At 42.2% G+C, this 27,867-nt stretch overlaps 1 protein-coding gene across 4 annotated transcripts in view; it reads left to right on the forward strand.

The window, feature by feature from the left end:
* The window catches only part of MTMR14 (myotubularin related protein 14), a 97,638-nt gene that overhangs the window by 21,472 nt on the left and 48,299 nt on the right, over nucleotides 1-27,867 (forward strand). For all 4 annotated transcript variants that reach the window (XM_042451509.1, XM_042451512.1, XM_042451511.1 and 1 more), the window contains exons 7-15: nucleotides 163-236; nucleotides 3,414-3,484; nucleotides 7,248-7,322; nucleotides 15,326-15,392; nucleotides 18,711-18,796; nucleotides 20,158-20,234; nucleotides 21,723-21,759; nucleotides 23,149-23,219; nucleotides 25,398-25,444. In XM_042451509.1, coding sequence (XP_042307443.1) covers nucleotides 163-236; nucleotides 3,414-3,484; nucleotides 7,248-7,322; nucleotides 15,326-15,392; nucleotides 18,711-18,796; nucleotides 20,158-20,234; nucleotides 21,723-21,759; nucleotides 23,149-23,219; nucleotides 25,398-25,444 — 605 coding nt within the window. The remainder of the gene's footprint in view (nucleotides 1-162; nucleotides 237-3,413; nucleotides 3,485-7,247; nucleotides 7,323-15,325; nucleotides 15,393-18,710; nucleotides 18,797-20,157; nucleotides 20,235-21,722; nucleotides 21,760-23,148; nucleotides 23,220-25,397; nucleotides 25,445-27,867) is intronic.

Consider the following 27,867-nt stretch of genomic DNA (forward strand, 5'->3'; position numbering starts at 1 on the left):
AAAAGATCCTCAGTGTGGAATCGTGCTCTAAATTTTAAGCACATTGATGGTGTGGACTATTGTGAGTCAAATTAGAGAGAAAGGTGGACCATGTGAGATTGTCATCTCTTGCCATCTGGTGCCAAAGGGCTCTGTGTGATGTGTTTCTCTTCTTTCCCTCAGTGTAACATCTTCTGAGAAGGTGGATAAAGCACAGCGCTATGCCGACTTCACTCTTCTCTCCATCCCATACCCAGGTATGGAAGGAATGTTATGGGAAGAAATGAAGCAGACCTTGTACTGGGAAAAGTTTAGTAGGGGTGGGCAGAACAGCTTTGGTTGGCTGCTGCTATGACAGGGCTGGGCAGCTGGTATATAATTCATCACACCCTTAGCCAAAGTTGAACCTTGTTTTGAAGGGAAAACCAATCTTGATGCTGCCACAAATTCAGTTGTATTTGTTGATGGGTGGCCACAGTTCTGAGGGTTTGCTAATGAAAGTAGCTTAACTAGTCTTAAAACAAAACAAAATGCAACCCCCAAAACACAAAGGAAGTGAAACTCAAAATGGTATTCTTTGGCCCAGTACAGATGGGCCTTTAAGCACGTAACGAATACGTGCTAAGGTTGTTCGAGACGTCGCTTATAGACGCCCTGCAACCCTAGTACGTATTCCGTACGTCAAAATGGCAGCGCCCCAGTCCATCTGCCTTGATCCAGGCCTTGGAGGTAGAGAGGAACTGCTGGACCTCTTACCGTTTCCCTCCACCACTCCCTTCTCCTTCTGTGTCATGTCTTTTTAGATTATAAGCCTGAGGGCAGGGATCTGTCTAACTAAAAAGATTGCATGTACAGCGCTGTGTAAATTTACAGCGCTTCATAAATAAAGGTTAATAATAATAATAAATGGGTGCTGCCATTTTGATGCGACGGACGCTCAACGTCCACACGTCATGGTGCACTTGTGATGTCACGAGTACGCCGTTGGAGCACTCGGGCGTCGCAAGTGTGCCAGAAAAAGAACCCGCTTTTTGCGGGTTCTTTTTTTTTTTGCTGGAGTGAAACCTCCGTTATTGGCCAGCATGTTCTAGCATTTACTCCCACCTAGTTATGTTTTGAAGCATAACATATTTATCAGAGACAGAAGCCCCCCCCCCAAAAAAAAATATCTTAGAGATTTACCATCAACTGGAAAAGGAGCACTAGCAGGGAGCTTGCTTCCCACTCTATGCCCAAGAAAATCCACTGTTCCAACAGCCGTAGGGACTGGAGAGCAAAACGGAACACTCTCTGGCTTCTGCTATCCTCTCACAGAGTTATGCCCTTTGGGACATTGTTCCCATTCCTTCAAGGCTGTGGAAGGGTGGGATACAAATGAATACCAAGGGAGAGACCAGCCTGGCCCATCAATCAGCTTAAGAGGAGCAGCTTGCAGGCAGCTCACTTCCTTCTCTACAGTAGGAAGAAAACACAGAAATACAGCAGAAAAAAACCCCACTGGCTCTCATCCATTGACCAAAGGAGTAAGTAAACCATGCTTATTAGGGAGTAGTGGAAGCTATATTCCAAAAAAAGCTAAGCCCTGAGCAAAATGGAAAGAATAGTGTTACTAGAATTGTGTTTCAGTGCCTGCTTACAGGACAACATCTTGTTTAAAGAACCAGTCTCCTTCCTTTACCCCTTTATTCTACTCTGTTTTTTTATGTTTTCTCTTTTTTGGTTTATCAGCCTGATAGCACTATTCATTTCTGGTTTTTCAGTTTATGTGAACCAATTTGGGAGGTAGTTTAGTCTAAAAAGAAGAATAAAACAGGACAAATACATAAACACATAACTTGGGAGTATTGTTCTAAAGATATCCACAAATATTTTTGGTCTGAGACTTGTGCCACTATCTTTCATCATTTGTGGGAGCAGAGGCAATACTGTATCATAAGTGGATGATGCTGAAAAAATTGATGTTGCACGCTGGGATAATATGACTGCCGCTACATCATGCTTCTTTGGACTTAACTTGGCTGCTTCCCTGCCATGCTGGGGTTCCTCCTTCTTTCTGTATCTAAACTTTACCTAGCTAAGGTAAAGCACTGCTGAAGGAGCCAAGTGCTGTGAGGAAAACTTTGGCTAGCAGGTGTTGACCTGGAAAGTCCATAAAGTCTTGAAACATTATGGGATGTTCCTTGAGAGGCGTTAAATGGGGGTGAAATGAGCACATAAGTACTCAACATCTTCTAATGGATGGGAACCCACAGTGGGAATGTTCTAATTAAAGTTGCATCAAGCTACGGATGAATGTTCACTTCCAGAACATTACTTTGAAATAGTGAAGTGGTCGGCGGGAAGAGGTGGGAGGGTTTTTTTTGCACAAGACATCTCCCCACTTTGATACAGTTGAAGCTGATGAGAATTCATTTTAAATTGAATTTGCACCAGGCTATAAATGTGTGCTCAAACCAGCGGGTCCTTCTCTTCCACATTGGGCTTTTCTGTTGCTGTTGGATCTGTGGTGTAGTTCTTCACGTTCTACCCCATGTGAAAGATAGGACGCTCTCCCCACCAGTCATCCAGAGTGTCCATTTTAAAAATAGGTTAATCTGTTGTATCCAAAAGTATTTATGATTTCCTGTACAGAGCCATTTTCTTATAGTTACATATGACTCATATGAACTTGTATTCATAAATAAATACTTCAGTTGAATACAACAGTCTGAAAGTATTGGTTTAATACAAGGTTGTTGTCCTAGTGTCCTCCAAGTGCATTAGCCTGCAAGTCCTATCAGCTCCAGCAGTCAGGGAATTATGGGAGTTGAAATTCAGAATGTCTTGAAGACATGAATGTCTATGCCTGTCTTAAAACATGGGTGAGGCCAATAATATGGCCTGGGTCTTTTATTCTGCTATATGTTCTCTCTTCTGCTACTTGTTTACATCAACAGCATATAGACTGTGGACCTCCACTCACATGCTGTACTCCTGCCAAGAAATCTTGCTTCAGAATATCTTCCTTTTTTGTGCCAGCTTGGGGAGAAATACTGGTGGCTTGGAGAGCATGTGCTGAGCTATGAATGTACTCTTGGGTAGAGTTGAGGACACAGACCCTTAAGCTCTCTGCTGGTTTGGGCTTCTGGTGACAAGCCTTGTCTGTTGGCAAACAAGAATTGCTCATCATTGCTTGCTTGCTATCAAGCTCTTTTGATGCCTTGCTGCCAGAGGGTGCTGTTGCTGCAGACCAGGCTGATTGCTGCTCTGACGCCTAATGACAGCCCAGCTCTGGCCATAACATGCTTTTTTCTTTATGGAGGAGGATTTTATTTCTGTGGAGAAAGTATGAGCTGTCTCTGTCTCAAAATGGATAGTTGAGTGGGATTTTGGTTCTGGGTAATCTCTCTCTAGGTTCCCTTATTCTCCACTTCCCTTTCTTCCTCTTTACACAGGCTGTGAATTCTTCAAGGAGTACAAGGAGAGAGATTACACCGCAGAAGGGCTTGTTTTTAACTGGAAGCAGGTACGGAAGACAGTGACACAGAGCATCTGCAATTTGTATTATTTCAAATGTTTCTGTACTAGTAGTTCATAAAAAGCATCATTCTTGCTTTTTGCTGAAGGCCTAAGGCTCTTGTGAATTAATCATAGGAACGGATATTCAGTGATGCATCTTGCCAGCCAAATCTTTTTATGGGCTTCTTTTGTGCTACCCTCAGTACTTCTATTTATTTATTTGTTTATTTTCTATGCCACCTTTCTCCCAGGAAGGGAATTTAAAAGACAATTAAAATCAGCTAGCTAAAAACAGCATAAAATTACATACATACAAAAATTAAAAATGCATCTAAAGCACACACCTTGTATAAAAGCCTTCCTGATGCAATTATACATTCTAAGCCTGCTTGAATAAAAAAGCCTGTTGACAAAAGGAAAGCAGGGAAGGGAGCAGCCTAGTCTCTGTGGAAGGGACTTCCAGAGGGTGGGAGCAGGCACTGAGAAGGCTCTCTCTTGTGTTTTCACCAAGTGAGCTTGTGATGGTGGTGGGACCAAGAGAAAGCCCTCACCTGAAGATCTGAGGGCGCTGGAAAGTTTTGATGCCTTGTATGGGGAAATAGGATCTTTCAGATAGTTTGGACTGTAACTGTGCAGGGCTTTATAGGTCATGAATTGTGCCTGGAAATGAACTGGTAGCCAATAGAGCTATTTCAACAAGGAAGTTATATGCTCCCTATAGCTGACCCCGAACAGCTGAAGTTTCTGAACGGTTTCCAAAGGAAGGCCCACATAGAGTGTATTGTAGTAGTTTAAATAGGATGTAATTAAGGCATGTGTCACTGTAGCCAGTTCCAATGTCTCAAGGAATGGGTACAGCATAGTTTTAACTATGCAAATGCACTCCTGCCCACTGCCGAAACCTGGAAGTTCTCCAGAAGAATACCTACACTGTAAACAGGGACGTAGCCGGGGGGGGGGTTCTTGGGGTCCGGACCCCCCTTCCATTAGATAATATGAATGGTGCGTGCTGCCGCGCCACCGCACCCAGGCCCCATTATAATGGTGGCACTTGGTCTGGACCCCCCCTTCCCAAAATCCTGGCTACGTCCCTGCTGTAAACCCGAGATTTCAGGGAAAGTGTAACAGTATCCAATACAGGCAAAGTCCCCATTCCCTGATCCACCTTATGATTGACCAGGAGCACCTCTGTTCTGTTTGGATTAAGTTTCAGTTTGTTTGCTTTCATCTAGTCCATTACTGACAGCAGACATTGGTTCGGCACAGAAACAGCTTCCATGGAGTCTGATAGAATGGAGAGATCGAGTTGTGTATCATCCACATAATGGTGGCACCGCAGCCCAAATCTCTGGATGACCTCTCCCAGAAGTTACATGTAGATGTTAAATAACATGGGGAGACAACAGAACCCTAAGGGACACCACAGACCAATGTCTAGGGGGGTCAAACAAGAGTCCTCAGCACCTCCAAGAAAGAGTGGATCCACTGTATAACAATGCCCCTAAGTCCCGTCTCAGAGAGGTGGCCATGGTTGATGGTATCAGAAGCTGCCAAAAAATCCAGCAGCACCAACAGGGACACACATCCCCTGTCCAGTTGCCTATGCAGGTCATCCACTGAGGCAACCAAAGCTATCTCCATCCCATAGGCAGCCCTAAAGCCAGATTGAAATGGATCTAAATAATCTGTTTCATCCAAAAACCCTTGGAGCTTGGAGGCCACCACTCATTCCAGAATCTTGCTCAAGAATGGAATATTAAAGACTAGCTGATAGTTATTCAAAATGGTGAGAGGCTTTTTCAGTAATGGCCTCACCACAGCCTCCTTTAGACAGAATGGAAATCTGCCTTGCTGCAGTGATGCATTCACTACTCCCTTTACCACTCTAGCCATTCCCCCTCTAGCTGCTTTCTGGAGCCAGGAAGGGCAAGGATCCAGTATGCGTGTTGTGTCCCTCATTTCTCCAAGGATCCTGTCTACATCCCCAAGCTGCACAAACTGAAACTTACCCAATAATACAGGACAAGCAGGTGGAGAAATTACATCCACTGGGCATATGTCAACTATAGCATCCAAATCAGAACAGATCTGAGCAATTTTGTCTGCAAAGTATCTTGCAGATTCTTCACAGCAAGCTGTCGAGTGATCTTTATTTTCTTCTTGTGGATCAGAGTGTAAAAGGCCCCTGACCACTCAAGACAGCTCTGCTGGATGACACTGTGTAAATGCAACGGCAGCACAGAAGTATAATTTCTTTGCTGCTGCCAAGCTGGCCTACCAATGAGGTCTAGCCCATGTTCGGTCAGATCCACTCTGAGTCTTCCACCATTGTTGCTGTAGTCTCCATCCCACTCGTTTCATCACCACCAGGTCCCTGTTAAACTAGCGTGCTTGCTTGGCTCCCCTTCATGGGAGGGGAAGCTTAAAGCCAATAGTGTCCACTGCTCCTGGAATTTTCCTATTCCAGGAATTAGCCAAAGCTTTGACAGGATTACCTACCACGGCAACTGGAAGCTCTCCAAGAGCCATCGGAAATCCATCTGGATCCATAAATCTGGAGTGGACCGTCTTAATTGGCTCCACACCCCTGCAGATGCTTTCACTCCCAGTGATTTTAATCTTCAGGTAAGGATCAGTCCATGACAATGGAACTACAGAGAGTTCCTCCACACCCAGATCACTGTCATCCTGCCCAGAACAGAAAACCAGGTCCAGAGTATGTCCTGTAGTGTGCGTGGCACCAGATATTACTTGGGACAGCTACATGGTTATCATAGCAGACATGAAATCCTGAACTGTTGCCTTGGATTTTGATGTCCCCCGGTACAACAAGTGGAGGGGGCTCCAACACCACTCTGGAGACCAGCTCAGACCAGCTAGTAAGCAAGCACCATGTTCCACAGTATCTTCCTCTGAAACGAAAGCTCAGGACCAGGGAGAATCTTTTAAAAGCCTCTTCTGGATAAACAGTTTTGATTTCTGTAGTAGTGGCTAAACTACATTCCCTGGAACCACTTTTAAATATGATTTGGAAACTCCAAATAGGGTAATATTGCATGCCATTCTCATGAGTAGCCAGACTCCATAATAAAGCTGGTGCCATCTAGCCAAAAGGACTTCTCAGTTGTGAAATACATGTACTTGGGCTTATAATTGTATTCTTGCTTCTTGTATGCTGTGTACAGAAACAAGGGGGAGGAGTGTAGCAATGTGTAGAATACTTCATGAGTAAGTGAAAGCGAGCTAACCATTTGGCATGGCTTGATAAGGTCACCAGGGGTTCAGCAAAATTGATCTAGTGTTTTGGCTTCAATAGCCATGTCAGATCAGAAAATTCAGTTCCAGTATTTCTGCTTGAGGTGTACCAATATCACTGCAGAAAAGAAGGTGGCATCATTATTAAGTGGAATGTGTGTTCTGCATGTTCTTTAGTTCAGGACAATAACTGGCATGTTGACAGGACAGAAATAAGGCTGCAAGTAATCTTGGAAGGAAATCCAATTGGCAAGTAAATATGCTAAGGATTTTTAGTTGGAAGACTTGGATTCTCTTTGAAGAAGTGGGTTGAAATGCACAAAAGCTCATGCTGAAATAAATAAGCTTTAGAGATGCTGCTAGATTTCTTCTTTCCCCTCCCAACATCCTTTTTTCCTCTGAAGCTGATATGAACTTTTAGATGCAGGAGCAAAACACTGTCTAATAATTTCTAGGAAATTTGAAGTTTTCCTTTTACACCATCCAGTGAATGATTTTGTGTTATCTGCTTTCAGGATTATGTAGATGCTCCTCTAAGCATCCCAGCCTCTCTCACACGGCCATTAAACATTGACTGGAGCGAGTATCAGGTAAGATGATCAGTTGATATCAACATTAAGTTTCTTCTTTTGCTAGTGGACATGCAGGCTAGGAAGATTCTGGGAACTTTAATAAAGACAAACTTTTCCACATGAGAGACATGAATGGAATAACTCTCCTACAACAGCTGGTATTCAGAGATATCTAAGTGCACTATTTCAGATGGTTGAGAGACAGAATCATGAAGGCTTATTGCATCAATTTATAACTCATTTTGCAACAAGCATTGTCCAGGATGAGTCTGTCTTAGCTGAAATGCTTGGAACCAAAAGTGTTTGGAATTTCAGGTTTTTGGGATTTTGGGATACCTGTATTTGCATATATTTACATAATGAGATATCTCGGAAATGGGACCCAAGTCTAAACACAAAATCCATGTATGTTTCATATACAGACAATAATGCTAGGAAAAGTAATAAAAGGTAGTACAAAGAGAGGAGGCCACATGCCAGATGGATAGACTTGAAGTCATGGGTATGAGTCTGCAAAACGTAAGCAGAGCAGTGGAAGACAGAGGGTCTTGGAGATGTCTCATCCATAGGATTGCTATGTGTTGAGGTTGACTTGACAGTTAACAAACACCTTATACACATAGCCTGAAAGTAATTTCATACAGTATTTTAAATAATTTTGTTCATGAAACAAAGTTTGTGTACACTGAACCATCAGAATGTGATAATCTCACTATCTCTAGTGGCACCACCCCAAAAGGAGGATGACACCTGGTTAGGCCCACCTCCTGCTGCAGGGTGAGTGAGGCAAGTGTGCTCCTCCTGGCTTCACGGCAACAGCCTCCACACCCCTTCCAAACTTGCTGCCATGACACCATTCCACTCATGAGGAGAATGAACCCTGGTAACATAGGAGAGGCCTAAGCGCAGCCCTCCCAATCTCTCATGAGTACAGCAATGGCACGGCAGCAACTAAGAAGGGGCAAACGCACCCCTTTAGCCGCTGCCCTCCCCAGAAGTGCTGCCACCACTGGCCCCCCAGAAGCCCCACCCGCCAGCCTGGGTGATACCAGAGGAGGGGACTGTACTAACTATCCCAGCCCTCTATGAAAAAAGTTTTGGCAAATATTTTTTTTTGAATATTTTTGATTTTGGAATTCTGGATAAGGGAGACTCAACCTGTATATCCAAAGCACCTTACAGTTTTAAAAATATCCAACATTCACCTTCTCTGAGGTAGAAGAAAAATTTTAGGAAGCAGCCAAGCCATAACAAACCCTTTTAAATATGTAGGATTTCTACCTTTTTTTCTGAATTGAGTTTAGGATACTATGCACTTGGAACCAAAGTGTAAAGTCAGAGAGAGGTGCTTAGGAAGGAGAAGGTAGTTCAGTAGTAGAACCCCTGTTTTGCATGTAGAAAGTCACTCATTCAGTCCCTGACATCACTAAGCACGGTTCCGGGGTTCCTACCTGAAATCCAGGTGAGCTGCTCCCATTCACTGTCTACAGTATTGAGCAACATGGGCTGATAGTCTTGTAGCATCCTGAAGCCTGGGATGCAAGTCCTGCTTTCTGTCTTTTTTAATTATTTTGCCACAGCATCTTTCAGAGTTTGGAAAAGTAATTTTTGGACTACAGTGCCCAGAATCCCTCAGCCCACATGCCCATTGGCTGTAGTGGCTGGGGATTCTGGGAGTTGTAGCTTAATTAGTTTTTTGTGAGTTTTTCAGGCCATGTGGCCATGTTCTAGAAGAGTTTATTCCTGACATTTCACCAGCATCTGTGGCTGGCATATGTTTCTGAAGATTCCAGCCACAGATGCTGGCAAAACATCAGGAATAAACTCTTCTAGAACATGGCCACATAGCCCAAAAACCCACAAAAAACTATGGATGCCAGCCATGAAAGCCTGCGACTTCACATTGTAGCTTAATTGTCAAGTCTATGGGATTAAAGAGGAGTTCATCTCCACAGGGTATTGTGACTTCTTCCTACATTCTTGAGCAGGAAGGCCTTAAAAATTCTCAGCAGGTTCTGCTAATCGTTCACTTTCTTTCTGTTTTTTTCTTAAAAGGATTAAAATACCATGGCATCTCATGCTCCTATATGACCATTTACCTTTCACTTAAAACCTCTCCCTACATTTTCTTATTTCTGTGCAGTTTTATTGGGTTGTGTTTTTTTGTTTTGTTTTGTTTTGTTTTGGTCACTCAGTTGGAAGTACCACACTTTTTCCAGGCTTCTCCACTTGCCTCCTGTACCTGGACATCCTTTCCAGCTGCCTTTTCTTCTGCCCTAGTCCTTGTCTTTAAAAACCTCTTTCCTTTACTTTGCCAACTCTAGAGTTCCCAAGCTTTACAACAGAAAATTTAATAATTCCTCCTTATTTGCTAAGATAGGGGATTGAGCTCCTTTTTGATAATGCCCATTTCTCAAAACTACAACCTCTTCTTGAAGGGAATGGGTCCCAGACAGAGGAAAATGTTAGGCAGCCTCAGTGCTTGGTGGATGTCGTCCCTGACCATGGATAACCTTTTTTAAAAAGTGTGCTATAACATGCAACAATCCCAGAATGGTGTTTCCCTATGAAGTACTGGAAATCTATGCTGCTGGTGACAAACGAACGGCCTGTAGCGTTTTGCTGGTGCCCTGCAATTTCACCTCAATTCTGCCAAGCGTAGTATGCTGTTAATTGCATTTTTGAGCACATCCTTGCCGCCAAGAGCTTTGCAGTGGACTGTCAGTCATTTCTTCTGATTCTTCAGCAACGAAGTGATGCTAATACTTGGTGGGGGAGGGAAGATAACCCATTTCTGCCTATGGCACGTCTTACCCTTAAAATGTTCAGATGCTGTAGATGGGATTGAATTAGCATAAACTATCATTGGTTTGAATATATGGCTTGTCATATGAGGCAGGGCCTATGCAGAACATGCTAGGAAAAGGAGATGTGATTTGTGGGAAATTGCTCATTTTCTTCTTCATCACTCTGCCCCCCCCCAACACACCTGCCCATGTTCTCTTTTATTGTTTTAAAATCAGGTAATATTATTGGTCTGGATTATATTATTTTTTATTCAATTATAATTCACCTCTTCTCCAAAATTGGGAATCAAGGCAGCTCACAAAAGTTGAAATAAATACCGGTATGAACAAACAAAATAGATAAAAGTATTCCAAATTATTTTTTAAATGCTTTTTAACCATATATAGAATTAAAACAAAATATATAAATCAATTAAAATGATACACTATTAACAGCTCTTGCAGTCAGTTCCTAAAAGTTTATAGAACCATAGAATCATAGAGTTGGAAGAGACCACAAGGGCCATCCAGTCCAACCCCCTGCCATGAAGGAACTCTCAATCAAAGCATACCTGACAGATGGCCATCCAGCCTCTGCTTAAAGACCTCCAAGGAAGGAGACTCCACTCCAAGGGAGTGTGTTCCACTGTCAAACAGCCCTTACTGTGAGGAAGGTCCTCCTAATGTTGAGAGGTGGAATCTCTATTCCTGTAGCTTTCATCCATTGTTCTGTGTTCCAGTCTCTGGAGCAGCAGAAAACAAGATTGCTCCTTTAAACAGGGCTATCGTATCACCCCTTAACCTTCTCTTTTCCAGGCTAAACATCCCCTGCTCCCTAAATCGTTCCTCATAGGGCATGGTTCCCAGACCCTTCACCATTTTAGTTACCCTCCTTTGGATACTCTCCAGTTTCTCAATATCCTTTCTAAATTGTGGTGCCCAGAACTGGACACAGTATTCCAGGTGAGGCCTGACCAAAGCAGAATAGAGTGGCACTGTTATTTCCCTTGAGACACTATACTTTTATTGATGCAGCCCAAAATCGCATTGGCCTTTTTAGCTGCCGCATTACACTGTTGACTCACGTTCAACTTGTGATCTACTTGGACTCCTAGATCCCTTTCACATGTAGTCTTGTTCAGCCAGGTATCCTCCATCCTATATATAGTAATAGACATTTTCACCATTTGATGGAAAGAGAGCAAGGAGGGAGCCATCCTAGGCCTTCTAGGAGGGAGTTCCGATGCTTGAGAACAGCCACCAAGAATGCCTCTCGAGGTCACATCAAATGGGCCTTTGAAAGTGGGGGGATTAAAAATAGGGTCTTCCTCAGAAATCTTACAGTTTTGGGAGGCTCATATGGAAAGACATAATCCTTCAGATCATATGTTTTATACTGGATAGTTAAATCAACACTTGAAATGCATGAACACATTTTTGAGGGGTGGGGTGGGATGGATAACTTGTACCAAACCCAGTCAGTACACAACCCCCTAAGAAGCTAGAGGCCCTAGTTCTCCACCTGGGCCTATCATTGGCCCCATACAGACAAGCCAAAATAAAGCTGCTTTGGGTCACTTTGGAGGTATGTTGTTTAAATGATGCATGCATACTAAGAGTCAGGAAGTTGCACCAAAGCTGCGCTCCAGTCCTTAGGACTGGATCTTGGCTTTGGCACGGATTCTGGACTCTTAGTATGCATGCATCATTTAAACAGCATACCTCCAAAGTGACCCGAAGCAGCTTTATTTTGGCCTGTCTGTATGGGGCCATTGTCACCTTTCCAGAGGCCCCTTTTTATGGTGCTCTGATAAATGGCAGGGAGTGCTTGAATTTAGATACCCCACAGTGGCCCCAAATACTATTGTTTTGGACTGCTCTGAGAAATATAAATAGTGGTAGCTACCTGGTGCAAAACAGACCATGGTAGCCGATGAATTCAGGAGATTGTCATCCAGAAACATTACTTTTCTGTGCTGCAATGCCACAGTAATCAGAGTGCTGCTGTTATTGATTTGCTGGTACCTCCAGGTAGGCCTGAGGCATCAGAAAGTGCTTTGCAGAGGGCCTTGTCAGTCCAAGGCAATAGCTTACATGCTAGGACAAGAAAACATGCAGCAAACAGCCTTCAGCCCTCAAGCACCATGTTGAAAAAAATTGCCATCCTAACTCAGCAGTAAGCTTCAGAATGGCTTTTGAAAACAGTTAAATTAGTGGTGGTAATGCCTAGTTCTCCAGATGCCCCAGATAGCCTGGCCAGTGATAAGGAATTATGGAGTTTGTAATCTATAGTTTCTGGAAGGCCAAAGATTCTAGGGTCCTGAATTAAATGGAAGGAGAAAATGGTGCACAAGATGACAGTCTATAGGGCCCTTATCAGATGAGTGTGGAACTGGGGGTCTTCTGCACTGGGCGATTCGAATTCGCGTCATAACGCAATGTACTGTCATACCTGGGAGTCCTTCCTCATTGGCAGGTTTCAAATTGGCCAATCCACATTCGTGCGAAGTGCATTCAGAATGTTTTGTCACACCGGTGCTCAACATGAGGATTGGCCTTTTACACTCTGATCCACAAGAAGAAAATAAAGATCACTCGACAGCTTGCTGTGAAGCATCTACAGATTGAAACGATTTTTAAAATAAAAATTCCAAAAAGCAGACCTTGCCTTTGCCATTTTATATAAGGGATACCATTTTACTATTCCATTGTACAGTCAGCCTTCCGTTTTCATGGGGGATCCATTCCGGGACATTTCCACCCCCGCAAAAATGTAATTTCTCACATATTCAAGCACCATAGGCTTGAATGGGGACGAATGCCCATTTTTATCCCCTCCGTTTGCTCCTCGCGAGTAAGCAAGGGTTGTGAATATGAAGTCCATGTAAACGGAGGGGCAACTGGATTTAATGGCACTTGAGCATCCATGGATTTTGGTATCCAAAGGGGTTCCTGGAACCAAACCCCAGTGGATACCAAGGACCCACTGTACATGAAAATTTTAGGGGTTAGTTGACAAGTTAACACAAGAAAAGTGTATCATCACTTTGTTCGAACGCACCTCTACCTCCAGTCTTGCCACTGCTGGAAACTGCAGGGCTGCAAAAACAGTCCCATCCCATGTCTGTTGCTGGAAGTGGGTTAAGACTTGGCAGGTAGCTTGGTGAGATCATGACAAAGTAAGTTTATTGTGCAACTTTTGTCCTTGCCAGTTCACTTAGTGTTTTCCCTGGGGAAGGGATTGGGCGAGTCTTCCTTTTGCCTACTATTATTTCCCAACCCCACCCTGTCATCTCTTGTATATGCACTGTGTGTTGTTTCTGCAGTAACTGAGCATCCCTGTTTGGGGGGCCTTGTAGAAATGGGTCGGAACCCAGCGGGATATTCATAGGCTTTAATCAGCCTTTCGGAATGTGCTCTGCTATTGGACTGCAGAATGATTTTTCTCTACTTCAGGGGTCCTGAACACACCCTGTGATTCCATGGAACCAAATTCTCTTGAACAATTCAGTAATGAATCAGAAATGGAAGTTGTGTCTCCTTCTCCTCTGCCGCAATTTCTTTTGAGATACTGTTTTATTAGAACAACTTACTGATCATTTCTACTTAAAATCCCTCCTGAATGAACTAGGAAACTTCAAATATTGTGATGGGAATAAAAGATTGTAGCAAGGGTTGGAATGTGTCCTACAGATGTTTCTGAATTTCACTTCTCATAATTCTTGGTAAAACTTGTGGGCGTTCAAGTCCAGCATCACTTGGAGGGCCACGAAGTTATAGTGTAATAAGGAGGATGTTGCACTAGGAGTGGGGAAAACTTTAATTCAGGTCCTGCTTCAATGTGAAAGGTTTGCTGGCTGTCCTTGGGCACATTGCTGTAGTTCACCCTAACCTACTGCAGTCTAAGTAAAATAAAATAATACCCACCACTACTCCCACCTGAAATCTGAAAAACATGGGGCTGCCGCACAAGTGATAGATGCAGTTGAAGTACTAAACTTGGACTCTGTTTTTGGAAAGGAAATAGAGTGGTGCATGGAGTTCTGGTTGGGTACATGTAAGAAATAATAATAATAATAATAATAATAATAATAATAATAATAATAATAATTATTATTATTATTATTATTATTATTATTATTATTTCTATCCCACCTCTTCCCATAGGATTGAGGTGGTTTACAAACACAATAAAAATATTATACAATAGTACAATAATAAAAACCAGTACACACATAAAATACAATACAACTCTGATACAATACAATACAATACAATACAATATAAATAATTCCCCCTCCCCTATATAAAAATGATATAAAATAAATATAAAATAAATCATTAAAACCATTAGTTAAAACAACAGAGACAGGAAGAAGCGGAAATGTTAGATAAGCAGTAGGGAGTGATTCAAATGGTGGTCAAATATTATTATTCAGGGAAGGCCTGTCGGAAGAGATCTGTCTCAATGGCCTTTTTAAAGGCATCAAGTGTAGTAATGTGTTGGATCTCCTCCGACAGGCCATTCCATAGTTTGGGAGCGACAGATTAAAAGGCCATCTGGGTAACTGCAGCCAGCCTAGTCGTCTTTAATACTTTGAACACTAGGAAAGTGTGAAGAATATATCTAGCCACTAGTAGTACTACTTGAACTAGTTCTTGAGAGGTTTGCAAGCCTTTGTCAATGGGATCTAGAAAAGTATTCATGCCTTTTTGGAGCACCAGTCATTCCCATATATAACACACACACGTGTGTGTGTGTGTTCATTTCCATAGCTGTTTTTAAGACACCTTTGGTTCACCTCTGCCCTGTCCAAAAGTAGCCTTTTTGTTCTTAACTTGTATGGTTATCTAAAGAGCCTTGTCCTCTCCTTCGTGACCTCATGGATGAAGGTGGTTGTTGCTGAACTCTTGCAAGTGGAGGGAGAGTTGGAGGCTGCCTCTGAAAGGAAAGCAGCAAAAACAAGAGGGCAGGAGCCTCTAAGGAAAAAGAAGGAATCTGTGCAAAATGCTGTGCAGTGACTGGTTTTCATGAGAGCTCAGATTTATTTCTATACTATTAGTCCTCTCTGCTTTTTCATAGGAGCACTAATGTGGAACTCAAGGCAGGTAGTAGGTAGTAGGTAGTGAATTGCTTTTGGGACTACATTTAGAACATGTTTATAGTAGGGCTTCAATTGGTTTTGCTTTATTTCTTTTGTTATCTTCTCCACACACCCCTTTCCTTCAACTCAGAGCTGGGACCTTGTTCAGCAGACACAAAACTACCTGAAGCTTCTGATCTCCATTATCAATGGTGACGGTGAGTTTCTCTTTTTGCTAAGGAGAGAGAGCGAGAACAAAAATAGTGGGGTGGCAGGAATTGCTCTATGGGATGGCCTCCTTAGCAACTGTTCCTGAGAAAAGGAAGGATAAAACTCAGCTAAAATGTTGGGCATGGCAAATATAGATTGCATTATGGTTGGAGTTGTTAGGAACTGTAGTCCAACACATCAAAGAGTGCAGCAGGTTGAAGAAAGCCGGCATAAATAGTGAGTGGATGCCATTTTCTGGATGCTGTAGAGGAGCAATCTGCAGCTCCTTCCCAGATCCACCCTGCACACCCACATGTTAAAGATGGGAAGTCAATCACATTGAACATGCTACACAGTTTTCTCTGTGTGGTGAAAGGACCGTACACATAGATTTTTAACTGCAGAACTGTGCAGTTTCTCAAACAGATGAAGAATTTTTGAAAACGGCACAGCTTATGGTGTGTTAGGAACAAAAAAAGTTCATGTAAAGTTGCAGAAGCTTTTGATGTGCCATTTTTCTTTGCATGCAAGTTTCCAAGGGGTAGGGAGCTCTAAACTTACCCCCAGTAGGGAAACTGACAAATTCCATGCCATCCCTGGTACAAGCACATTGTTTTCAAATGTTTATTTTAAAAGCAGTTTGTACTAGAACAGCTTTCTTCCTTGGGGGAAAAACACTTGGGTTCATACTGTGACAGACCTCCCAAGAGTGGTAGAAGGGTGTTCCATGGTTGTATCTCCATCAGCAAGTGTTTGTTTAAGGTACTTTTATCCTGCTTTTCAATCAACTATTGTCTCAAAACAGCATATATTATTTTTTAAATAAATCTGTCATCATGCCTAGAAACCAAAATACCCAAAGCCACAAAAGAAGGGGGAGAGAAGGAAAAACTAAAAGGAGGGGGGCAAAACAGTGGAATATAAGTAGCCATTTATATCCAGTTCAGGCCAGACTGATTTTCCCTTGCTGGTGGTCTTACACTGAATAACAGTGGATGGCTCTTGATCCTTTGGCCTGTTTGTGGGTCCAGAGTTGTTCTTCCCCCCATGCTTCTGTGGTCTCAGGCCAATGGGCAGAATCCAGAATCTACAGATAAGCAGGAGTTTGTTGGGACCTGAAGCAACTCCATGCTAGTATGTAGGCTTTAAAGACCTACAGAACTCTCGGTGGCAAAAAAAGGTGGGAAAGAACCATGGTATTTCAAAAACCTTTGCTAGTTTTCTTTTTAAAATCCATGAGATCTGCTACTGATTCTCAAGAGGGAGAGTGCAAACCTCATGACTCCCTGGTATGTGTGCAGGTGTGCTGCAATGAAGACAGAACACTTGGTCTTCAGTGCTGCAAACACAAGGCTGGCAGTAGGCCAAGATATTTACTTCTGGGGAACTGTAGTTGGTCCTGATGAATACATTGCCTTCCTGTGAATTCTGGATTTTGTTTTGTTCTTATGGATCATCAACATGGCTATCTTTATTTTTGTAACTGGAGGATCTGAGGTTTTTCTTTCCCCTTCAGTGGGTGAAAGGAGGGCAAACTTCCTGCAACTGCTTTTCCCCTGGCCAGTGGATGGACCAGGTCAATCTGCCCTTACCTTGACGTTATGCTTTGGAAGTAGGGGGTACAGCCTCCCAGAGGCATTCTGAGCCCTGTTGGCGCAGTGGTTAAATACCTGTACTGCAGCCACTTATAGAATCATAGAGACCGCAAGGGCCATCCAGTCCAACACCCTGCCGTGCAAGACATATCAATCAAAGCATACCCGACAGATGGCCATCCAGCCTCTGTTTAAAGACCTCCAAGGAGGGAGACTCCACTACACCCCGAGGGAGTGTGTTCCACTGTTGAACAGCTCTTACTGTCAGGAAGTTCCTCCTAATATTGAGGTGGAATCTCTTTTCCTGGAGCTTGCATCAATTGCTCCGGGTCCTAGTCTCTGGAGTAGCAGAAAACAAGCTAGCTTCTTCCACTCACTCAAAACCATAAGGTTGTGAGTTCAATCCTATCCAAGGGGGCTCAAGCTAGACTCAGGCTTGCATCCTTCCAAGGTTGCTAAAATGAGTACCCAGCTTGCTTACAGTTGTAAACTGCGTAGACACTGCTTTGTCAGTATGAAGTGGTATATAAATGAAGCTGGGTTTTTTTTGTTGTTGTTTGATGTGCTTCTTTCTTGCACCGAGGGCACATCATGGCATTAATGACCCCCCAGTGCATCTGAGGGTCTGGGGAAAGTATTGCCAGGGCTTGTCTTGTTTTGCTTTGTTTGTTAATTTCCCCTTCTGAGACCACTGTGGTCTGGCTTATATCCTAGGGCAGATGGGTATGCGATAAACTCTGTTCAGGAGAAGGATGGCTGAGTAATTAATTATAGTTCCAAGGCCTGAAAATGTAATTTAAGACTGCTCCCACTAGTGAGGAGGAAGTAAGTCTTCAAACAGCATTAATTAACTGGTTAAATTCCTTGCCACAAGATATAGTTGTGGCTGCCATGTTGGATGACTGTAAAAGAGGATTGGTTGACTTCATGCAGATGAGGCCATCCGTGGTTACTAGTCAGGGTGGGTGTTAAAGCAGCCACTGGGAAGTGTGAAATGGAGAGTTCTGCTGGTAGACATCTCATGGGCAACTACATGAACAGGATATTATTCACCAATATTGGTGAACAGAATAATGGTCTTTGGTCCAATGCAACATGGCTCTTATTATTATTGTTATTTATTATTAAGAAAATGTTTTTCTACTCACCAGGGCCTCTCAAGTGACATATAATAAAACATGTAAAAGTGTTCTTTAAGAAAATACTGAAATCTATTGTTATTGTTACATCTATGATTTTCTAAAAAACAAACCTTTAATTTCCAGGTTCTAAGAATCATTTAAAATAGTGACCTAGTATAACAGTATGCTGCAAGAGGAGTTAAAGTTATCTCTCATTAAGTTAGATTTGTAAAGTAGTGTAGCTGCATCTTAGAAAGGAAGTAACTAATTATTTGTAACTACTTCCACATTCTTAGGGGTGGATGCTAACTTCTCAGGTAGCTGAAATGTGTAACTGATTCTTTGTCTAGATTAGGACTCTTCCCCTGGTCTTATCCCCTGTTCCCTGGGCCTAGGCTTGGCATAGTCTCTTCTCTCAGCTGCTTTGCAGAAACTCTCCCTGGAGAATGCTCAGCCTTGTGCAGCTGGCTTAGCAGATGCCATGGCATCCCCTGGAGACTAACGGAGGCCTCAGTCCCATGGGGGTCTTTTCATCCTGAATGCCATACAAGTAACACAGCTCTTTTCCCCCCCTCGGCTTCTGCTTTCTCTTCCTGCTGGCTCAGCACAGATGACAGTGGACTCCTGGTACACTGTATATCCGGCTGGGACAGGACACCGCTCTTCATCTCCCTCCTGCGTCTCTCCCTGTGGGCTGTGAGTACCAATAATGCCTTGGCTATGGCAGATGTGTGTGGTGCTGCTGGGGCTGAGGAGGATGGGTCCAGTGTATGGGATGTGTCTGTCTTCCAACTAAATTGGCATGAATAGGAACCCTCCCTCTCCCCACAGCATTGTGCGTATGTGTATTTTTAGAAGATGCAAGGTTCTGCTAGCAGAAAATGCAAATCCCATATGTAAAATTAATGGGACACTGTCTATTCGCTTACAAAGTTTGGGGAAGGCAGCAGCTTTCATAATTGAAGAATTTTTCTATTTCATACTGGAATAAGGAGGGGTAGAGCATTAAATCTAGTTCTGGAAGTGGCAGCAGGAGTAAAGAAGAATCAAGGACAACTCTAGTTGCATTGAACTGAAACGTACAATTAGTTTTTTGGACCTCCCTATAGATGCAGTTTAGAGGGACAGGGAACATTTGCTTGGATCTCCAAGGTGGCAAAAAATCTCTCCTAAACACCAAAGCCCACTTTCTCAAAATACTACCACTTCTTATTTATGCAGAGCGTTCTCCAAAAGCCAATAGGCCAGACAGACTTAGGTGTCTGTTCCTGATTAAAGAGTTTTGTGAATCCTGATACTGAACTTTTTTTTACTTTCTAGCTTCTGATTTCTAGACTATGTCTATCATTCATTGCCTGATTTTCACTATCTCCTTCCCAAAGACCTTAGAGATTTTGTGTTTGACTGGTTGGCTCTGCCCATACTGTATTTCTACATCTTAGATTGCCCTTGTGGCACTTTCTATTAGTTGGATTCTGGTAGATCTATAACAGTGGCCTCCTGTCATTTGTGTTGGCTTCTTTTCTCTGCAGTTGGAATTCCATTTTGGTTCAGTCAGATTTCAGCACTACCTAGCCAAATAGAATTGCATTGGTTTTATTCTGTTTGTGTAAGTTAAATTAGTGCGCTAGAGAAGGTGATAAGGACTGGTGATGTCAGAGAACAAAGGAAGAGGTTCTGAGATGAGACAGAGTACAGCTTGGGCCGAGGAGCTGTAAAAAATGCAGACAGATTGCTTGTTGAGAACCTGTTGGTCTCAAATATATCTCATGCTGTTAGCAGACTTAGGTATTTCATCTTCAGTATGGGAACTAGAAACATCCTTTGTGAAATGAGTATTAAATGTGGATAATCACATTGGCCTGTGGCCAGCAATAAGCAAAGCTTTGGACAGAAAATAATGTACACGTCATGGGTAGATTTTGCACTGATTTATAGAACCAGCCCTGAATGCTCTGGGTTGTAACCTTTTTTGGGGTGTGGGAGTCTGATCGACAGGTAAGAAAGTGCTAGGCAAAGAATGATTGTAATGCACGATGTCATCTTTCCTTTCTTAGGATGGGCTGATCCACACATCCCTGGAACCTTCTGAGATTCTTTACCTGACAGTGGCTTACGATTGGTTCCTGTTCGGGTAAGTTCACTGAAGACTGGGCTTACTTTAATTGAGAATATAGGAAGCTGCCCTATACTGGGCCAAACTATTAGTCTGCCTTGCCAGGTGTTAACAGTTTCCAAGCCCTACCTGGACATCTCTTGATTTTCTCTGATGGTTACCCATCCAGGTAGAAATCAGCCTAGACCTGCTTAGCTTCCAAAATTAGGAGACAACAGGTATGTTTTGTCTAGTATGGTGATATAGAGAGGGTGTGGTCAGACTGTTTCTAGATCTGTTGAAAGAAGTGTTCCTTAATATGAACTTGAAGCCTCCTCCTACACATACTTAACCTACTGTTGGTCATCTCTTCTCTAGACAGAAAAGCAAATAGTGGTGCATAGAAAAGTGGAGCAGAGTGCTGCTCCAAGCAATGATTTGTGTATCAGGCCACTGATCAAACACTGCGGTAGGGAAAGAGAGATATCTCTGTCTTTCTCCTAAAGTTGCATACAGAGAAATTGTATTTAAAGTCACCATTGAGAGAATTGACCTTCCCAAACCAGTTGGTTTCCAGAGCCTTCTTACAGGTATTTGCATGTAGCGTATATGTATATCACACACACACATACTGTACAAGGTGAGTATTCCTTATCTGAAATGCTTGGGACCAGAAGAGTTTAGGAGGGCAGATTTTTGAGGGGGGGATTTTTGAATATTCTAGGTTTTGGGATGCAAGTAGTATAATAAGTACTATATTTGTGAGATGGGAGATGGTTTGAGGTGGTAGCTGTGGTACTTGTGCTTCTTTGTTCACAAGGTGGAAGCAGCCAACTGGCATGTTCCCTGAAAATTTGTACTTTATTCTTTATTTTTCATTTTTAGTGAGGCTGAAGAGAGACCAGAGGATCTCTAAAACAGCAGAAATCCAAGCATAGCACTTGGCATGAATCCATGCCTGCCCCCATTTCACAGATCCTCATGTGTCTCTGTAGCCTCACATCTCTTGCATTTCTCTCCAGCCTCACTGAAAAAAACAACAGTAGTACAGATCTCCAGGGAGCCCACCAGCCACCCATTTCCACCTTGTGAATGAATGAGCAGGAGTACTGCAGCTTTCTCCTCAAAGCGTCATGTTGACTGTCAGAAGGTTTCAGATTTTGAAGCATTTTGAATTGTGGATTTTCTGATAAGTGATTCTCAACCTGTATTAGGAGAGGATGATAGTGGTCAGAGCAGCAGCCCCTTTATAAATCCCTTGTTGATTAGTTTGAATCTTTTGACTAAGGGATTAGTAGGAAAGAGAAGCTCAGGGCTAGCCTTGTCTCTTGGCCTCTCTCCCCAAGGGCTTTCTGCACCTCCATTTGTCTTGCATTTTTCTGTGGGGTGGGCCACAAATTGAAAACCAAAGAGTTGATCTATCTCTGTGCCTGAAGCAGAGTCATATTATATAAAGTCTGCAGAAATGTTGTGGAGCAGTGTTAGAAACTGCTTAACTGATACTGAGTGTTCCTTTTTGCCTTGCAGTCACATGTTAGTGGATCGGCTCAGCAAAGGAGAGGAGGTGAGTGTACCTGGGGCAACCTGGAAGCAGTTCAAGTAGTTGTGGGGCCTGAAGCCCACTGTCGATACTGTGGTAGCCTTTGGGGAGGCAGGGAGTTAGTCAGTGATGTGTAGGTATTGTGTGCACCTGAGATATGAGCCAGATATGTACAAAAATATCCAGATCTTCTGCCAAGGAAAATTGAACATAAGAGTCCTGCTGGATCAAATAAAAAATCCATTTAATCCAGCATCTTGTTACCTACAGTGGCCATGCAGATGCCTTCAGGAAATACACAGGCAAGAACCTTCTCTGTGTTGTTGCCTTATATCTATAGGTATACCTCGGTGAATGAAGCAGATGTGTAGAAAATTTGGTAACTGAGCCAGAAATAACATGCAAAGAATAGAGATAGGCCCCTATACCATACAAAAAAAAGGAGCAGCTCAACATGCTGCAGCAAAATTTTTATTCAAAACTAACAGTATGCACATGTGAAAGGAAACCACTAAATCAGGTAAACTTTGAATAAGTAAATAGAACATTTTGAACCTTCTAGAGACCACTTGAAGGCTTCTTTCAAAATGCATCCAGAAATCACTTGCAATTTCTCCAGCTTCTGCTTTTCTTACAATTTCCATTTTGGTGGCTAAAAACATCTGTTTTTTTAAACCTACTGGGGAACCTGGTGAGGCAGCAACAGGACAGTTGACTCAGCTTGTCCACCTCTGCCTTATCACAACTATCTCTTCTCCTGTCTCATTGTTTTAATGGGAGGCTACTCCAAATTTGGCATTTTACCTACCATATTCTTGCAGCTGGACAGGTTTGTACATTTAATCTATGCAGGACAATGTAAGAATTAAACTTAAAAGAAACGTGCACGTTCTAAATACAGAATTAGGTCACATTGGCCACTGAATGTAAAACTGGCTGCCTACTGGCCCACTCAATACAGATTATGATAAAATAAAACCTTTGCTCCATAATCTGCCTCTAAATTCTAAAATGCCAATTTAAATTGAAGCCATAGGATTTTCTGCATCCTTCAGTGAAGGATTCTATTATTGGTTATGTGTGACACCTTGTCATGGCCATATCTAATCTTTGTGAAAATATACTGATGGGTTGAAAACGGGTGGGAGATTGTTATCAGTCATTTGCCTCCTGGTATGCAGTATCTAGACCTGGCCATCAGAAGGCTGAGACCCCAAAGGCTTCAGAAATATTAGATAATGAGGGGTTCTTGGGAAGACTGTGTAATAGTGACAGTCCCATCCCCTGGGCCTGCACCCTGCAGTGATGAAAGAAAGATGTATAGTATAGCAGCTCTCATTTACTGGTGCAGCCCCAGCCCCTTTTGTCCTGCTCTCTTTTAAGCTTCCTCCCTTTATTTCCTTTTGGCTCTAGATTTTCTTTTTCTGCTTCGATTTTCTGAAGCACATCACCTCTGAGGAGTTCTCTGCCGCCAAGCAGCTGAGGTAAGAGCCTGCGCTAGCAGGCTGCCAGCAAGAGCTGAGGAGAATCTCGTTAGTGCACGCTCTTTCTTCTGGGAAATGGGGGCCCTGGTGTCCTGGCCCAATTCGCTTTAATTTATTCTGTGCTCAGAAAGGAGCAGGAATGGGGCCATGAACAGCTTTCTCCAAAGCTGTTTGGCTTTGAAGTCCTACATAAGAAGAGAAGTGACTGCCAGTTTGGTCAGCCTGGGGGGTGGGTTAACAATAGGGACAGAACATATCCAGTCTCACTGTCTATGACTGGAATAGCTCTCGTGAGTAAGAATTGTCTAATGAATCAGATCCAGTTGCCAGAGCTTAGAAATTTTACTTTTTTGGACTACAGAGCCCAGCATCCTCCACCCACTGGTAGACCACAAGCAAGGCGATCCTTCTTGTTTGTCTTCCAACTACCACTTTTCTGGGAGTTTCTACCTATAGCTATCATAACTGGCATCCATCTGTGTAATGCTGACAAAATGGTTTTCCTGGAAGGAGGAGGATGGGTTTCTAAGTTGGGGTGAGATTCTTGTGGTTATTCAAATGCAATTGGATTGCAACTCCTACCACACTAGCTAGCATAGCTAGAATGCTGGGAGTTGCGTTCTGACAACATCTGCATGGCCACAAAAAATCCCAACCTGGATTTGGAGGCTTGCTTGAATGTAGTTTCAGTAAAAGGGCACTGGCTTGTTGTTCACTTATGAGGAGGCTTGTAGTTGTTGGGATGTGCCCTTGTTGCTCCTAACTTCTTCCTAGACATCAGGAGATGTGGAAAGCATATGATCTCATCCTGGGGTTTTGGTGGAAGAGCAATTACTAGCAGTACAAAACAAGTTTGGAACTGGTTGTCCAAGCATGGAATAGCAGGAGGAGGAGATCTATGAGGATGCTGGAGATAAAGACTTTTAAGACGTTAGGAGGAGATGGCTCAAACTGGATTCTGTCAAGAGGAAGCCAGTTTACTATACCCCAGTTGTCATATAACTATAGTTAACTTTGCTTTCAAAACCTTTCTTTTTGTTTATTTCATTTCCATGCTGCCTTTTCCCAGAAGGGGATCCAAGGTGTTTTTTAAAAACTATTTAAAAATGTTACAATAAAAAAATTTAAATTACAAAAAAAAAATTAAAAACATAACTAAAACACACACCCCGTATATAAAGCCTCCCTGACACGATTCTACATTAAAAACCTGCTTGGGAAAAAGTCTCTGTCTGCTGGTGAAAGGAAGGAAGGGAAATGACCAGCCTAGCCTCCTGTGGGTGAGCTTTCCATGGGGTAGGATCAGCTACCAAGAAGGCTGTCTCTCATGTCCTCACCAAGCGAGCTTATGATAGTGGCAGGACTGAGAGAAACCTTTCTCCATAGATCTTAGAACCCTTACCTTAGAAAGAGGGCCAAAAGATAAATAATTTGGATTGACAGAGGCCTAATGTTCTCTATTCCTCTCCAGTCCTTCCACAAAACCCACCATTTCTCTGAATCCTTTGGCATATTATTACAGGACCGTTGTACAAATAGGCAATCTGGTACCATCTAGACATTTTGGACTGCATCTCTCATTAGCTACAGTCAGCACAGCCAGTAGTCAAAACATTGTGAGAATTGCAATCTGAAATTTCTGAAGGGCACCAGGTTGCCAAACTCCACCTACTGTAACTCAGCCAAAGGACATGTTACTGAGGAAATTTCATGTTGCTTCCCTGTTTGTTTCTGTGTTTATTTCTCTGTTTCTGTTCTCTGTTCACTGTGTGGAATTTTGATAGCAAGTTGTTCAGTTGCCTTCACTGCTGGTCTCTAAGATGTCATGAACACTGATGCCTCTAGTGATAGAGAGTGATGCAGGTGGCCATGGTAATAATGATGATGGTAATAATTATATGATGAATACCCCACTTCTATAAATAGAACATAAAATAAAGTCTTTAACTGGTGTTGAGAAACTTAAATTCCAATTACCTTTCCTTCACATTTTCATTAATGCTCAGAGTAGTTCAAAAACAGGTTCTTTATTAAAGACTAACTCGCTTCCCGGTCAGTAATTCTAATCAATCAGATGTGAAAGAATACTTCTTCCATTCTAATTTCCCCAGCAGCAGTGCAATGGTGTGTGATAATGGTTATGTCTATATTTCTTTTTCTTTCCCTTTCCAACTCCAGGAAAAGTCTGCCCGCCGGATTCACTCTGGAAGAGATCTGTATGCTGAGTGAGTGCCATTTGCTATCTTCCACCCAGTCTCCTAATCTAACTTGGTTGTGTTTTGTAGGAAGTGGGGGTGATAGTATTTTACTCACCAGACGAATTTAGGAAAATCCAGAAATCAATAGTGCATAAAGTCACTTACAGATAGGCAAGACAGTAAAAGCTGGCAGGTTCAAATTCTACAAATGATCAGTGTCCCATTATAACTGGATGGAGCAGAAGGAGTAGAAGGTAGACTGCAGCAGAGCAATTCAAAATAAGATTGACAAGTGGAACCTGCAACACAATGTTGCAGCAGAGAGTACTGCTGTTTAACATTCTAGTCAGCCATGCCATCTTCCACAATATTCCATTTCCTTGCCACCTAATTTCCGATCTCTACTTTCATCTCAATAGTTAGCATTCTGGGGTCACACAGTACATTTAGTACAGCGGGCTTTGTTTTGGTTCACTTTTTTATTCTAAAACATATTTGTTGTTCTTGTTGTGTGCCCTGAAGTTGCTTGTGACTTATGGTCACCCTGAAGTGATTCTTATCACTGGATTTTCTTATCAAGAGTTGTTTAGGTTGACTTTTGCCTTCTTCTGAGGCTGAGAAATTATGATTTACCCAAGGTGTTTTTTGGTTCTTGTTCTTCTTCTGCAAACCAGAGAGTTTCCCTGAGTCCTTTGATAACCCTCTCTTGCCCATGGACCTGAGCAACACTTTTGAACATTGGCAACCAAGGTGATTGGCCAGTGCCATTCCAGGGCCTACAGGATAAACCCTTGGAATCTGTAAGGGGCAGCTTTCAGAGGAGTAACCATGATAGTCTGCTGCAGAAAAAACAACAAATAATTTTATGGCACTCAGAAACTAACACATTTTAAATGGTGCAAAAGCTTAACAATTCACTTCAAATACTCTTTGTTTGGAAGTGAGAGTGGGCACATGAACATGCCTGTTACTGGGGCAGGGGGAGTTTACTTTGCAAGGGAACACAACAGCTGTTAAATTTGATTTCCCAAGGTCTTTTATCAAGAACACATGCAATACTTCATGTTTCTGTCCCTCTTAGATGTGAAAGGATGCCTGTGTGAAGATTTCTAGCGGTAATAGCAGAGTTTCAGTGTCTTCTATGGTCCTTGTCTTTTCCCAGAACATACTGGAACAGTATTAAGCAAAATAAAAAAACCTCATGCAAATCTACATAATATGCGCAATTCATATGGATTGCAATTTTTGGGTCAGAAATCAATACTGAATACTCTTTCAGTATTCAGTATTCAGTATTCTGAATACTGAATACTGAAAGAAATGAATGTGGGAGAAAATTTTTTGACTTGGATTCAAAACATATATAAAAAGCAAGAGGCTAAATTAATTGTAAATGGGGAAAAAACAGGAACCTTTGACATACAAAAAGGCGTGCGGCAGGGGTGTCCCCTATCTCCTTTATTATTCTTAGTGGTAATAGAGACCTTACTAAAGCAACTAAGAGAAAAAAAACAAATTGAAGGAGTGAAGATCAAGGGATGGGAATATAAAACAATGGCCTTCGCAGACGATTTGGTTATTTCCTTAAGTAATCCTATGGAAGACATAGATTATTTGTTAACAGTTTTAAAGGACTATGGAGAATATTCAGGCTTTCAGGTTAATAAAGATAAAACCAAAATGTTAGCGATGAATATATTCAAAGAGGAACAAGAGAGAATTAAAGAAAAATCTAACTTTCAAATAGAAAAAAAAGTGAAGTACCTCGGAATTTGGCTTACAACAAAAAACTCAGACTTATTTAAGAACAATTATGAAAAGATTTGGTACGAAATCAGAAAAGATATAACAAGATGGGAAAAGTTGCAACTTTCCTGGTTGGGTCGAATATCCGCTATCAAGATGATGATATTACCAAGAATGGTGTTCTTATTTCAAAATGTACCGATTATTTATAATGAAACTCCCTTCAAAAAATGGAATAAAGAATTATCAAAATTTATATGGAATTCCAAAAAGCCTAGGATCAGATTTAAACTACTTCAAGATGCAAAAGAAAGAGGAGGCTTAGCACTTCCGGACTTAAAGTTATATTACTTTGCAGCTACCTTAACCTGGACTCTGGATTGGATCAGATTAAAAAAGAATAAAATACTAAATTTAGAAGGAGCTGGTCTGGTATATGGTTTGCATAGTTACCTATTCTATGGGAAAGACAAAGTGAATAAAGAATTTAGTAACCACTTTATAAGAAGAACGATTTACTATGTATGGCAGAAAATAAAGTGGAGATGGTTCCCAAAAATCCCACTATGGGTGTCTATTAATGAGGCTTTTTACGCAAGAGAAAAAATGTTATGTGAAAAAATGGCCAACATATGAAGACTTGACAAGATATGAAAATAACAAAAGGAGATTAAAAACCGAGGAAGAACTACAAGACGAGGGTT

This window comes from Sceloporus undulatus, chromosome 2 (assembly GCF_019175285.1).
Source record: "Sceloporus undulatus isolate JIND9_A2432 ecotype Alabama chromosome 2, SceUnd_v1.1, whole genome shotgun sequence".
Taxonomy (NCBI): Eukaryota; Metazoa; Chordata; class Lepidosauria; order Squamata; family Phrynosomatidae; genus Sceloporus; species Sceloporus undulatus.